The sequence below is a fragment of the Xenopus tropicalis genome, chromosome 2, assembly GCF_000004195.4.
Source record: "Xenopus tropicalis strain Nigerian chromosome 2, UCB_Xtro_10.0, whole genome shotgun sequence".
In the NCBI taxonomy this organism is placed as follows: Eukaryota; Metazoa; Chordata; class Amphibia; order Anura; family Pipidae; genus Xenopus; species Xenopus tropicalis.
The window spans coordinates 29,905,660-29,920,685 of NC_030678.2; the positions used below are offsets into that span (position 1 = coordinate 29,905,660).

General features: G+C 39.7%; 1 protein-coding gene across 13 annotated transcripts in view; it reads right to left on the reverse strand.

Annotated features, from left to right (window-relative positions):
• The window catches only part of ap1s2 (adaptor related protein complex 1 subunit sigma 2), a 42,241-nt gene that overhangs the window by 12,226 nt on the left and 14,989 nt on the right, over positions 1 to 15,026 (reverse strand). For 4 of the 13 annotated variants that reach the window (XM_012957162.3, XM_012957158.3, XM_012957160.3 and 1 more), the window contains 2 exon segments: positions 14,121 to 14,229; positions 12,131 to 12,268 (listed from right to left, as the gene is read on the reverse strand). In XM_012957162.3, coding sequence (XP_012812616.1) covers positions 12,131 to 12,268; positions 14,121 to 14,229 — 247 coding nt within the window. 13 annotated transcript variants of the gene reach the window in all.

Genomic DNA, 15,026 nt, shown 5'->3' on the forward strand with positions numbered 1-15,026 from the left:
TCCCATCTATGCCACTGTATTTAACACCACCTCTTTGTGTTGCAAAAAGGGTTATGAACTTTGCCACTAAATGGTTAAATGTCCCTTCTGTGCACTGTGGGTAACTGACCATCTTGTAGAGAGTCATGGAAGGTTGGACCTGATGGATTCTCTCTCTTCAACCTTACATGCTATGTAACATTAAAAGCCGGATTCTTGCTAAATGAATAATAATTGAAGATGAGATCCAGAACTTTCTAGACTTCTGCAAAATTTTGGTTTCTGTTCTGGATATGTTACAGGGCATATTGCTCCACATATACAGCTTTATTAAGGATTGCAAAGTTCAGCAACTTATTCCTAGATCTGCCAAAAATGTTAATACCTAAGCAAGTTTAATTAAGCAAATCGGCTTACTTGAGATTACTGATGGCCCCAAGCTTACCCACTGGTGGTGACCTGGCGCAGTAACGCCTCACAAGCTGAGCACCACTCAAGCCAATAAGCATTGTGCTGGCTCCCTGAGGAGGGACAGGACTCCCAGCAAACATAGGAAAAATAACATTCTTACTACAAGGAGCTTAAAGGAGAACTATACCCCCAGAATAAATATCTAAGCAAACTGGAATAATTTGCATTTACATTTGTTCCCACAATTTTGTGGTGGTCTGTGTGCTCCCTCTGTGCTACAGAGATCACCTGACAGGAAATAAAAAGCATTAATTGGCTAAAGTGACCTAACATGTATGTGTGCCTTGGCTTGTTTGTGTGCACTGTGAATCTTATGATCCCGGGGGTGGCCCCTAATACTTGAAATGGCATTTCTCTATTTAGGAGTACCCAATGGCACATACTACTAAAAAAGTATATCGTTATGAAGATGGTTTATTTAGATGAAGCAGGGTTTTACATATGAGCTTGTTTATGCAATATATTTTTATAGAGACCTGTTTGTGGGGTATAGTTTTAATCATAGACTGTTTTGGAAAGGTTGGACTTGATCGATATGTCTTTCCCAACCTTACATATCAGATAGAGATATAGCCATGTATTAAAAGGAAATCAACACTGGCAGGCCTTATCTTGGTAAAAAATAAATAATTTAATGGAAGGCAATGTCTTTGCTGTACAGATACCTGTAAATTAGCTTTTGACCGGAAATGACAGCCCCCAAGCAGGCATTTTATCAGGGCAACCTTCATCTTCCCAATGTGGCATTTATATCAATGAGTAAACCCATTAGCCTGCACAGGACATTTATTGTGTGTGTATTGATAACATGGCGCTGCTCAGTGCAAACCAGCCAGCATACATCAAACATTTCTCCTCCTGGAAGCGACAGTTTAGGGAAAAATATTGCTAGGAAAAGAAATACTGGGATGGGGGTCATCAATTTAAATATTCAATCAGAACAGCTTGTTACACTTTCCATTCCACATACATGCAGTGATATTTGGCTTAAATGCAATTTAGTTTCCAGTTTCATTTCTATGTTATTATAAACATGTTCCCCATTTCACATAAAGCACAATGTGCTTTCACTTCTTTCTCTTACTCCATAGCAAATGAGGGGAACAGCTACACACACACACACTGCAATTTACAGACACCCCCTAGGCAGCATTAACCCTTAATAAACTGCTGATAATAACCTTGTTGCAGTCACCTCAATACCAAGATCGCCAATGAGTCTGATGAGGAACTCTGGTGGGCACCTTTGGGCATTCGGACCTTGGAGCATTCAGACCTTGGAGCTAATGCCTCGCTGCATTCCCACTGCAATGCATAATCCCTATATGAACCTGCCTCTGAATATACAATTTATTAAATGGCCGACATGCGCTATATTGTGTTTGGTACAGGGGTGTCTATAAAGGTATAGGGGGGTATCTATGATGGCACAGTGATATGATCCTAATCCATATGGGCTATAATAGTAATATTAACATTTAGGTACTTTTCCAGCTGCAGCTTTGCCTCTGGAAAACCATTCGCATGTATATTATGCTGGCTGTGCTCCTAGTCACATCAGTCCTTGCCCCTGTACTGTTTGGCCAACCCCTGTGCCTTCTAATAAGGAGCCTGTAACACAATATGAGGGCTAGGAGAGATGCTAAGGAGTACTGTAGTTAGGCAGAATGAGGCAGTGGGAGTTAGGAGAGGCTGATTGAATCAGAAGTAATTATAGGGACATTATGCACAAAATAACAATACATTCGCTTGGTTAGCACTTCTCTTAATGTTTCTATTTCACATTTTCAGCAAGGGTGTTAATACAGAAGTTTGGTTTTAGTCTCTACAGGTACCATATCATTTTATAAAACCAAAAACTAAATAATATGTACATATCAAAGAGGGTTTATCCTTCTACTAATAGAACTTACACTTTTTTCAATAAATCAGATGAAAGTGAGTGTAGGACTGGTCAGACCAGGGATGACTGACATAGTTGGCCAGCTTGAATACATTGCAATTTATGGACAAACAACCCCTGTTTTCGCTTAAGGGGGATGCGATATCTTGGTATGCACAGAATGTCTTAATGTCCTATATATATATATATATATATATATATATATTGATAATGTCTCTTGTTGCAGTCAATAAGTGAAAAACAGTTTTTTTACCAGCACAAGCAAATTATAGGACTTACAATACAAGGTAATGCTCAGAATCCCATGTTTTGCGCCCACAATGCAGCGTGTCACCCCGTGCTACTCTTTCCATTCCCTGAATGTGTATGCAGTAGTTGCAGCATCTGACAGCACAGCATACCAGAGGGTGGCACAAGGATGAGTTACAGGGATCTGTCGGCATGCCCCTTCCTTATATGTCATTCATAACATGCAAGGAGGGACTGTCAGGGGAAGGAAGGCCCCTTAGACCCCTGTACTTAAGCTCTGCTCTTGCAACCATTAAGTACAGGGCTCCCCTTGCATTGTTATTTGCCCCTTGTGTTGGGTATGCAACAGGCTAGCACTGGTCATTTATCAACAATGGACAAATTTGCCCTTGGGCAGTAACCCACAGCAACCAATCAAACTGTTGCATTCATTGTTTCACCTGCAGCTAGCTGAAAAAAGCCAACCACTGATTGGTTGCTATGGGTTATTGCCCACGGGCAAATTTGCCCAGTGTTTATAAATGATTGATGTAATGGGCTATTGCAGCTGGAATATACAATGGAATACAAATTTCCATCAACACAATAAACCCATACTTTCAGACTATAGTACAGCTTAATGTTTTCTACTGGCCAACCAAATTTACTCAAACCTAGAATAACTATTAAAAAAAAGTTAAAAGCATCCATGTGCCTTGTACAGTGGGGTCTTGGGTTTGACTCCAAGTATGTCCCAGTATAAGTGAAATTTGTTTTCCCAGTGCTTCAACAGGTTTCTTGGTTTTCTGGTTCCTTCCTCAAATGCACTAAGTATGTGCTGTAAATAGCCATAGAGTGAGCGTGTATATGGGGAATCTGCAAGATTCTGGCTCCATGTTATGTCTATGTGTTTGTAATCTAAGTTTTAGATGATGCTCAAGAATTGTGTCCTTTCCATACTATAAAATAACAGTGTTCCGGTTACTGATACATACACATTAGAAAGGGCTGAAATCCCAAGTGTTGTTAGAAAGTCACCGCTACTTAAAGAACGAGTGCTCAGTGCATGACAATGTGACAGAAGGCACGAATGGAAACACAAAACACTGAACAGGTGCGTTGCCAGCGGCAAGATGGATGGTTCCACCAATCCAAAGACACTTCCAGCCACGCTCAGTCCAGTTCAATTCCTCTGAAATTCTGCATGCATGAAGAGTGGAGCCATTTAATACACAGGCACATTAAAGTATTCATGGCGTGGCTACAAAAGAAACACACAAGCTTATACAATGCAAAGGGACATGAGGATGGCAGTTTTTGCTTGTAATCTATATGGAAAATGAGCAGACAGGACAGGACAAATCAAGACTATAATGTAATAGAAAGAAAGGGGTTAGAAAAAAATCAATGGTAAGTTAAAAATGGTTACTTGGGTTTATTAAACTCTCTCCCTCTCTCATAGAAGCGTCAATGTACGGCAATATGGCCAACAAGTATCAATATAATGAAAATAAACAGGGGGGCATAGGCACTACCAGGTGCACATTTTTCACTCTACAGAGCAAAATATTTTTAATGCACTTTGGGCCTCATTTATTATTATTAGACTGTCACATCTATACAATACACAATCTCTCTCTATATATATTATATATACCTGTGTAGCAGCATTCCGATATTATGATGCCCCCTTACATGATTACAGTCCCTGATTCTACCAACATCATGCTAAACTGCCTGCTTCCCTGCCCTGATGGACCGTGCCATGCTTGTTCACTAAGAGACACACCTGGAACAAGTGCACAAGTTAAACTGCAAGCATCCCCACAAAAAAATAAATAAATGTATAAATATAAAATATATGTACAATTTATGGACATACAGTTACATGCAAACCCTTTGGTCTGGCTTTGCCTGGCTACATATGCTGCTGTTCTGTATGTAACTCTATGTTATGAAATACTTACCAAAATATACAAAATGATAATGTAAACACATACACACACATATACATATATATATATATATATATATATATATTATATAAAAACATAGGACTCACAGGATTTTCAGAAAAAATAAAAAAAATTCTTTAATGTGCAAAAAAAAAAAAAAAAAAGGTCCCAAGATGTGACCGAAACATTGATTTTGCACATTGAAGAATTTTTTGGATTTTTTCCTGCAAATCCTGTGAGTCCTTTGTTTCTTTACATGGTGGCTACCTTACCCGGCACACAGGCAGCTTTTGTTTTGGTGGTGTGTGTCCTCTCCTTATTATGAGATATATATATATATATATTGTCGTGAAAATTCAGTTACCAGGGACCGCAAGGTGTCAGACAAAGTTTATTCGACACCGACACAGATTCTGAGCAAAACATATATATATATGAATCTCCAGCTTTATAATAAACGCAGCCCTATCTGTAGGAACTTTTGTATACACCAATATTATTTAGTTAGTTAAAGGCATTATGAATATAATTTATGCCTGTGTTTACTGTATTCATGTATTTCTTATGAGCCCCTTGGAGCATGCCTGTACTGGGATTCAAAATAGGCGCTGGCATTTCAATTACACAGGGGCCCAAACAGGCCCATTGAATAGTGACTGTCTATGGCATCTTACAGCAGCCTGCCTTGGCGTGCATTCAGCATTTGTCTTTGGTTACCCATCCATACTAATAGTTTAAGGCAAGAAGGTTTGAAAAATACATCTATTTACCACTGAGCAAACTGGAACACAATGAGCTTGTTAAAAAGATATTTATTGATGGAAGTGGGATACCAGCCAAGCCACGTAATGCCTATATCTGTTTTCATTTAATTACAATGTTGAAAGAACGCCCAGCTTACCTTTAAACTCAGCGGCACACTGTACCAATGGCTCTCCTCTGTGCATTTACACATATGCTAAAGGAATGAAATGGCTTTCAGTCATCATGCAGCATCCAACCCCATTAGGAATCAGTCGCAAACAAGCTGTTAATTTGCTTGATATACCTCCTGCTTTACAATCAATTAAACAGAAGCTGCTATGCTCCTGAAGGGATCAATACCAATCACCCAAAGGGAGTTGTCAAAAAATACAGAAGGGGTTAGTTATAGACGCTGTCCACACAAAGATCTTTGTAACAAATATAATAGGAGCTTATTGGGCTTCACCAGAGTCAATCCCTTATCCACTTTTATAGCTGATGCCCCACTGCGAGTTAATCTGGCCATACACGTTAAGATCTGTTCGTTTTGGCGAGGTTTTCAAGCGAGTGGATCTTCTCCCCCGATATGCCCACATACAGGTGGGTGATATCGGGCTAATTCGAGGGCCAAGCGTCTGGATTAAAATGGCGGGCATAGGCACAATGGGTTTAGGGACCTCATCAACAAACCGATGTGTGAAAAAATCAAACCTGCTTGATCGAGATCTGACCGATTTCAGGCCAGATGTCGGTCGGGCAGGCCCGTCGTTAGTGCCCATAAACAGGCAAATAAGCTGCTGAATTAATCTAAAGGATCAATATCAGCAGCTAAAATTGGCACATGTATGGCCACCTTTAGTCACCCATGAAAAACAAAGCAATGCGAAGGCCTTTACACCGCCGACTCCTATTGTTGCCAGTGGAAAGGCATTTCGGAGAAGTTAGTCGCCCCCGACAGTGGGGTATCAGCCTAAAGAAGTAAGGGATGGCTGTTCCGCTACACCCTACCGGGACTTTATCTACAAGGGAATGTCAGAATTAAGCAGCAGCAAATAAATGCTAGAGTAGGCCTCACACTCACACTCACTTAGGAACCAGGTTTTCCAGGCATCAGCTTGCCATGAATTCATCTCCCAAACAAATATTAGGAAAGTCAAACTGACTGGGTGGTGCCAATTTGTTAAGCAACCCCCACTCCTCTTTAAAAAGTGAACCAACCTAGTTGTCTCAGCACCGTGCCGCCATATTTCTTCATTGTGGACAGTAAAGATTTTATAACTAACCTAACAATGTACAGAGCCCATGCAATGATCATTGGTGGCGCTGAAGTGGATATTAAGATGGAACAGTGCGTGAAGAGGAGGGCCAGTCTGGGATCCCAGGTTAGCAAATGTATTGATTGGGGGCACCCAAAGTGAAGTTTATTTTCTTTCTGCTTAATAAACAGGGCTGCCAGACCACTTTCCCCATATAGTAACCCTGTGCATCTAAACATCTTACCCTTAAGTTAACTCCTTGGGCCAGATTTACTTATGTTAATATTTTCTTCTTTTTCATAAATTGTAGTTTTTAGTGCTAAAAATAAGTATATTTTACTAATTACTTGAAAATACACAAAGAAAACCCCACAAAAAACACAAATACAAAACTATGGCATTTAAAAGCTGGAGCTACCCTATTCAAACTGTAAAAATCTTTATTTCATTTGTGGTTTTTAGAGGTTTCTGTATTTTTTTTTTTACCTGCAAGCGCACAAGAAATTCATAAGAAAATAAGGATTTCGAGTTTTTTTTTTTTTAAATATTCATTCCAGGCTTTTATATTAGGCTCTAATAACGAGTCAACATTTATGCTTTTTTAATTTGTTTTTTGTGGTAGAAAAATCCAAGAAAATTACACAAATGATCTTGAATTTTGACAATTCGGCCTCTTAGTATGTTATAGGACTATGTCCTATTTCTTAGCACCTTTTCAATTGGTCTTCTTTTTTATAGTTTTTGAAATTGTCTTCTTTTACTTCTTTTGAACTGTCAGAAGGGGGTCACTGACCCTGGCAGCCAAACATTTGGGAGCTCTGTGAAGCTACAATTATATTGGTTTTACTTTTTATTACTTGCATTCTATTCAGGCCTCTCCTATTCATCTTCCAATCCCTTATTTAAACCATTGCCGTGTTGCTAGAGTTGCTAGGGTAAACTGGATCCTAGCAACTACCCCTTTAATTATCTGGGCCCAAGCTCATCTTTATGGCCTGTTGGGGTGCAGGTTAGAGGTATAAATGCACGAGTGCCAACACTTGTTCCTAACAGAATGTGAGTGTGCCACACTGTCTGGCTGTGAAGAAGGTTCCTTACTGGACAATGTGTTTAACACAGAGGCTCCACTGCTGAAGCAAATAAAGACAAACAGCAAGTGAAAAAGATATGAAATGTTCCAATCTATGGGTGGACAGGCCCTTAAAGGAAGACAATACCCCACTCACCAAATACTTGCATGCCCTGAAGGATTATAATAATACATGGCCTTTCTATAGTTACTTGTTTCCAGCAAGGGTTGCTTACTAACACATGCAGCAGTCTTTGCAAAACACCCAGCTGTATCCGTGCCACCAGAACAGTAAATGTAGTTACCAACACTTTAGGAGGTAGGTCGGGGAGGCTAATCCTTCAGATTAGTCCTTCTCACAAGATATCATCTGAATAACCTCCCCAGTCTTCAGTCTGGGTCTACAAACATAAAACCAAGCGGCATGTTTACGAAATGTATTGTTGGAGAATGACCTTTTCCTTTCATTATAGGCTAAATCTCATATATACAGCATAACACAAGGAAACAATGGTGATTATGATTTATCTCACTGCCCACATATGCCCACCCACACAATTTCAGTTACAACTCCTGAGGATGCTCTTCTGAGTGCTTCTTTAATAACATTTTCTTTTTTCATGACATTAGCAGTTTTTAATGAATGTGTAACAGGCTTTTTCTTTTCTGTCTGGGCAGCAGCCTTACAGAACTCCACAAGCTTGTTACTGATTCAGAAGGCATCCCCTGATGCTTTGATGCTCACTTTTATTGCTCCTGCCAAACTAAAAGATAGAACTGAGCAAACATGTGCCAGGAGATGCTTCCTGCATCAGTAACTTAACTCTCAAGTCTCAAGGTATCAGGTCTTAGCAGCCAGGGTTACAATGTGACTCCAGCAGCCGCTGTGCTTACTTGATTAACTTTGCATCCCCAAGTGAGTGAGCTGTGCTGCTATTGTGTGGGCATTGCTTACTATTATTTGTGCTCCTCCCATTCTTAAATCAACTGTCACAACAAATCCCAATAGATATTGACTGCAGGCATCATGCTAGAACCCCATTCATCATTACTCTACAAATATAGCCACAAGCTAAACTCTGGGACTGCTTGAAGTAAAACAAGCAATTTTTGCCAAAACCATGTGTTTCCCAACTTAAAAAAATCTGGTCTGATTCCAATAAGAGGAGGCTTAAAAACGACAGGTTAATCCTGACCCTAAACAATCTACCCAACTGGTTTAAAGTTAATTTATATTCTCATTATAAAAGTGAATACAGAGCTGTCAAGTTAAGATACCTTTATGTGTTATTGGGATGTGATGGGAACAATGCAATCACCAGTATAACAGAACTGGAAGGCAGCTATGGAATGGATTTTTTTAGATTACAGTTCCCACAAAAGAATTGGTCTGCTCGAAATCTAGTAAGAAATTGCTTTAGAAGTCAGTATATCACTAGGCAAGTTCTTACTAGATTTTGAGCAGACCCATTCTTTTGTGGGAACTGTAATCTAAAACATGTCACAGGGTAGGCATTATGTAGGCCCTTTATGGTAAGTATGAAGTACAGTTGATGCATATTGAATATAGGATGCTAGACGGATTCAATTTCACATGAAAAGCAAAATATTCTTGGATGTGCAGTTACTGTGACACCTATTGTTGAAAATGCGCTGTGTCCGAAAGAGAAACTACATTGCATTACTTGGCAGATGTAAAGTCTATATACATTTTATAGTAGACCCAATAATTCAATATTGTCAATGCAAAAAAAAGAAGGGTGTAGGTCAGGGGATCCCACTAGTATGGAGAGCTCTACATGGTAAGAAGGATTTTTATAAAGGGCCTTGTGAGGCTCAGAATATCACCCTCTATATATCACTGTGAGGCAATAATAAATCACATTCTGAACCAGCGGTGAAGTGGTAGGGTGAGCACGAGTAACACTTAAAGGCAAATTTCAGCATTTCGCCACCTGCCTGCCAAGCTTGAATTCACCTAAAAATACACTGGGGATTGGTATTAAAGAACTTGCAGTTCAGCGACAACATCTGGCTGGCTGTCAGAGGGATGGGTGAAATACAAACACAAATAATAAAGGTTTACTCTGGCACAGTAAATAGAAAGCCTTTACCATTAATGATACAATGTGAAGCATTTAGCAGTAATATCCTTTCTGTTCCTAAAGCAATTATACATCCTACCAAGCTACCATCCTGCCAAGGTTTCCTTCTAGAAACACTTAAAAAGGCAGTGTGCATTCTGCACAAAATGTCCCCTATTAATATCTTTATGGCAGTTTGCAATGCAGTTTACAAAATACAGGTAAAGGCTCTATTATCCACAATGCTTGGATCCTGGGGTTTTCTGGATAAGAAATCATTCTGTAATGTGGCTCTCCATGCCTGCTAATAAAAACATGAAATAAATCCAATAGGATTGTTTTGCCACCAATATGGATTAATGCAGCTTAGGTACCATCAAGTACAAGCTACTGTTTTATTATTACAGGGAAAAAGGAAATCATTTTTAAAAATGAATTACTTGCATAAAATGGCTTTCCTGTAATTCTGAGTTTTCTGGATAACAGGCTTACGTGTGTGGGATCCCATTCCTTCCATAAATGCACACATTGCGGAACTGCAGTTGTTATCTTTGCCTTTCCTTTTATCTCAATAGCTCTCCTAAGGGCTGTGACACACAAGGAAAATTAGTCAAACCGCGACAAATCTCCATTGTTGCGGGCGACTAATCTCCCTGCAATGCCATCCCTCCGGCTAGAATGTAAATTGCCAGTGGGATGGCATACGCGGTGCCGCAATTTGTCGAAGTTGCCTTGAGACTTGAGAAAAATCGCAACGCCGCGTATGCCATCCCACTGGCGATTTACATTCTAGCTGGTGGGATGGCACTGTGGGAAGATTAGTCGCCCGTGAAAACAGAGATTTGTTGCTGCGTGACCAATCTGCTCATGTGTCACAGCCCTAAGACCTGATTTTCTGGGTATTACCATTTTTATTTCAAAATGGAGGATTTTAGGAACTGGAAGGTGGCTTCTGCCCCCCATTCCCCTATAAAAGTGGGAACCAACCCAAGTGAGTCGGGCCAGGTTGTACCAATGGAAATTAGCATCATCCCCAGAGAACCAGACCCTGGTGGTGAGACAAGTGTGTGTTTTTATTTTGGTATCAATTTCCCTTTAAATTTGTCAGGTTAATAATTAATAATACAATAACCATAATATTATTTGAAACTGCACTGATAAGCAAGACCTGTTTTGCACATCGTCTTCCAGTTACTGGCCTTATAGTTAAAAAAAACATGTGGGAGCCTTCTTTCCTCAAAAATATAGTGTTTGGAATTAACACGCATTTATTTTTCATATCAAACATTCAGAACAGTTTGGTACATTTGGCTGCCAGCCTGCAACTGTAATCAGTAGTTAAATGCAAATTTCAGTAAAAAAAAAAAATAGACACATCAGCGGCATTAATTGAGAGACCTTGGCACAAAGGAATGTTTTCTGTCTCAAGCCCAGCTATACATTCTCGCAGCATATAAATATTTATATCCATGCAGAAAATCTCTAAAAAGACAGTTGGCCTTTGGGCAGTCTGCTTGCAATTTATTTGAATAGACAGCTTATGGAAATAGGGGCAGAATCCCCAAGCTGTCCAGTGACCCATAATTCCCATTTGCACAATAGCACAGTACAGGCAAGCTGCTACAATGTCTACTTGTCATCTCTATGCAAAATAATCTACCAATTAAGAACATCAGCAGCAATAACATATAGTAGGTCTCATTTACTTATACCCTGGGTGCAAGAACTATTGTGCCCCCCTAGTGCTCATTCACTCAGCACATATGTCAAGGGGAATAGCTGTGTTCTACACCTCACACAAGCAGTGTGGCGATATAACAATATATTTTACTTAGCAGTGACCGGAATGGCATCACTCAAGCGCACACTAGTCCTACAGAATGATAGCAAGCTGCAACTGCTGCTCCTTTCAACACAATAACCATTTTTGATGTTCCTAGACAGAGAGGCAGTTTGTGTTTCATTGGAGGTTTAAGTAAAGACGTCTATTCATTTTTAGAAATGTTAGAACTACTTCTAAGTGTATTAGCAGCAGAAAAAAAGGTCTCAGAAAAGTTAATGTTAATAAACTATACCTGAATTAGGCTCAAAGGAGAGAGTCTACCTTCTGGAATTCAGCAATAAAACAGCAAAGAAGCACACACATATCAGTAGACAGACACAGAATGTTAAAACATGGACAAAGGGAATGCTATGATTGTACCAAGGGAACAACAGGCTATATTATTTGCACCTATCACACCATAGGCACATTGATCCAAAAACCCACATTAGAGGAGAAAAAGGACAAAAGGGTAGGAGTAGATAGGGATAGAGAGAAACGCCATGCAGCACGTGCGTAGTGCTAGGGGGCAAAAGCACAGCACAGAGCAGGACGCAGGAAGGATCAGTATTCAGGGCACGTCATGCTGTTCCTCTGCCCTGTTCTCGGTTTGCCTTACCTCCTGCAGAAGATCAGCCTGTTCTATGGCTTTCAGCACGTTTTTCTTGGATGTCTCCTGGACTTCGCCTCCCAACAAAAATTCATCCAGAATAAAATAGGCTTTTTCAAAATTAAAGATGATATCGAGTTCGCACACCTGAAAGGCAGGATTCGTAGAAAGTGCGTTTTAATTAGACGGAGCTTTTAAGACAAGAGTGCATAATAATGCATGGCTATGCGCAGGGAACATTTTCATTAGCACAATTAGAGTAGAAAAGAACCCTCTGCATTTGTATCTGCTAAAAATTCAAAAACATTTAACCAGGGAAAAGCTTTTTTTTCAGCTCATAAGCAGACGTAGGCTTGTTGAACATTTCCAGTTGGGAGAGAATATCCCACGTCAACCTAAGCTCTGTTTATTATGTTTTGTAAAGTTTTCAATAAACATACAAACCCTATAGAAGCCGAAATATATCTATTTTGATCTTTACAATGTCAGTAGACTACAGACACCTATATATCTATAAAATAATAATCAGATAAATATCTTCTAGTTAGATTTATTATATTGGATTGAATAAATTATAATGCCTAAAATATTTTAATGTTTGAGAATTTTCTTTAAAAGGAAAGGCAACAGGTCTACAGAAGGAACTTCTGGTTCTCAAGCAGAGATCCTGCTCATGGTGGTCATTGAGAGATTCAGAGCAGAAACTTGTGTCTACTGAGAGGTTGAGTAATTTATATTACATCTTTTTTGGAAGTTTGAATCAGATCCAGATTCAATCAGTTGCTTAAAGTATGGACAGGCAAACGGTTGCCAAGATTACCAAAAAGCAGAAAATTGTATTAGTCTGTAAGTCTAGGAAAAATTGTTGTGACAGCCAACATTCTAAATGAGTTTATTGATGGGGCATTCCCCCTATGGAAACCTCGAGTAGCGGCAGGGGGCAGTTAGGGTGAGATCATGTGGTGACTGCCTATTTTAAATGCACCAAAAAGCCCAGCATGGAAGTCAGTTAGGGTAAGATTTGGGATGAAAAGCCCTAGATACTATTTTAACTACTGTATTGACTGGTAAAATGATGTTTTTCTCAATGTGTTACCTTCTAATGAGCTTAGGGAGGATTGCCCCAAAGGTTTGTCTGGGGGTCCCCAACCTTTCTTACTCATGAGCCACAGCCAAATGTAAAAAGACTTGGAGAGTATCACAAGCACCATAAATGTTCATGGAGGAGCCAAATAAAGGCTAAGATTGCCTATTAGGCAGCCTCTATGCACACTATCAGCTAATAGGAGGATTTATTTGGTAGTAAATCTTGTTTTTATTCAACCTAAACTTGCCACCAAGTCAGGAATTCAAATATAACTACCTGGTTTGGGGGCACTGAGAGCAACATCCAAGGGGTTGGTGAGCAACATGTTGCCCCAGAGCCACTGGTTGGGGGTCTCTAGGTTAGTCCATCTATTGAACCAATGATGTTTTCCCCTTTAAATGGTTTGTTCAACTTTAAGTTGACTGCTAGTATGTTATAGTATGTCCTATTCTGAGTGGCTCTTCAATTGGTCTACTTATTTATTTTTTATAGTTTTTCTAATATTTATGATTTTTTTGCAGGCCCTCTTAAATAAATCTATTGGCTAAAATCGGACCCACCCTAGCAACCAGATAGCTGCAGAAACTTAAAGCTGGAGAACTGATAAAAAAAAAACCAACAAAAAATATATAATGAAAACCAACTGTAAATTGTCTCAGAATATCATTGTCTACATCATACTAAAAGTTAATTTAAAGGTGAACTACCCGTTTAAGTAGCTGAACCAGTTTCCATAGCTCTGGGCAAAGAACTGAAGATGAATTCTAAACTGCACAAAGTTGATGTAGTATTAATATCTGAGCGTTCCGTAATTCTTCAAATAATGTAATTTTTTTTGTGTCTTGTGAGGTTTTAATGAGAAAGTCATACTTTCCATGCAGCATGTAATTGAATGAGCACAATTTGACTCACGCTGCCAAAATACTTGTCCAAAAGCTCCACGTAACGATGGATTATTTCCAGTGTAATCAGCTCATTGTCCTGGTCTTCTATGGCACAGCAGAAGTAGAGGCTAGCGTACCTAAAGAGAGGAAGGATAATTAGGCATGATACTGTTATGTAAAAGACCCACAACATGTGAGGTGGCATAACCCCCACAGCCTTCCCTGTATTCATTCGGCATAGCTCACAACACACAAGAATTAAGCGGTAGCCCTGGAAGTTACAAATAAATTAGCAAGACACGGAGGCCCTGCAGAAAGGCAGGTAGAGGTGACACTTCCACGTGAACTCTCCACCGACGTCAACCTGTGTTGTACTGTAAAATTACCAATGGTCGTAAGAAAAGACTGTAACTGATTAAATACTCTTGGATCTGATCCGCATTCTAACGCTCCAGTGGCATCTCAGCGGTGCTTCCTTGCTGCCCATTGTACTGTCATTAAATTCAACCTTCCAGAGCATTCAGTTCAGAGTCCTTGCCACAAACCAATCAAACACATGCATGCCGTGGGGTCTGTAGGGAAGCAACTGTCAGTTTGCTGGGAAAAGAAATCTCAGAGGAACTTTTTTACTATTGGCAATGTCATAGTCAGCAGTGCAGGTAAATATCAGTTACCCCTCTCCTGATCTAGAACTGCCCATCCAACCATTCTAGCTGATTCTGGCCTTTGGGCCTACTCTTAGGTCACATGGGGCACAAGAAATACCTACAAAAATGGCACACGTAAATGAGAGCATGAGTCACAGGGGATTCAAGTGAATTATTACTGGAAGGAATTTGCAATAATTCATCACACCATTTCTTTAAAAACCTAAGGTCCCTATTACATTCACACATTAGGGTCAATATTATCAGAAGCCAATTGACCTGCCTTT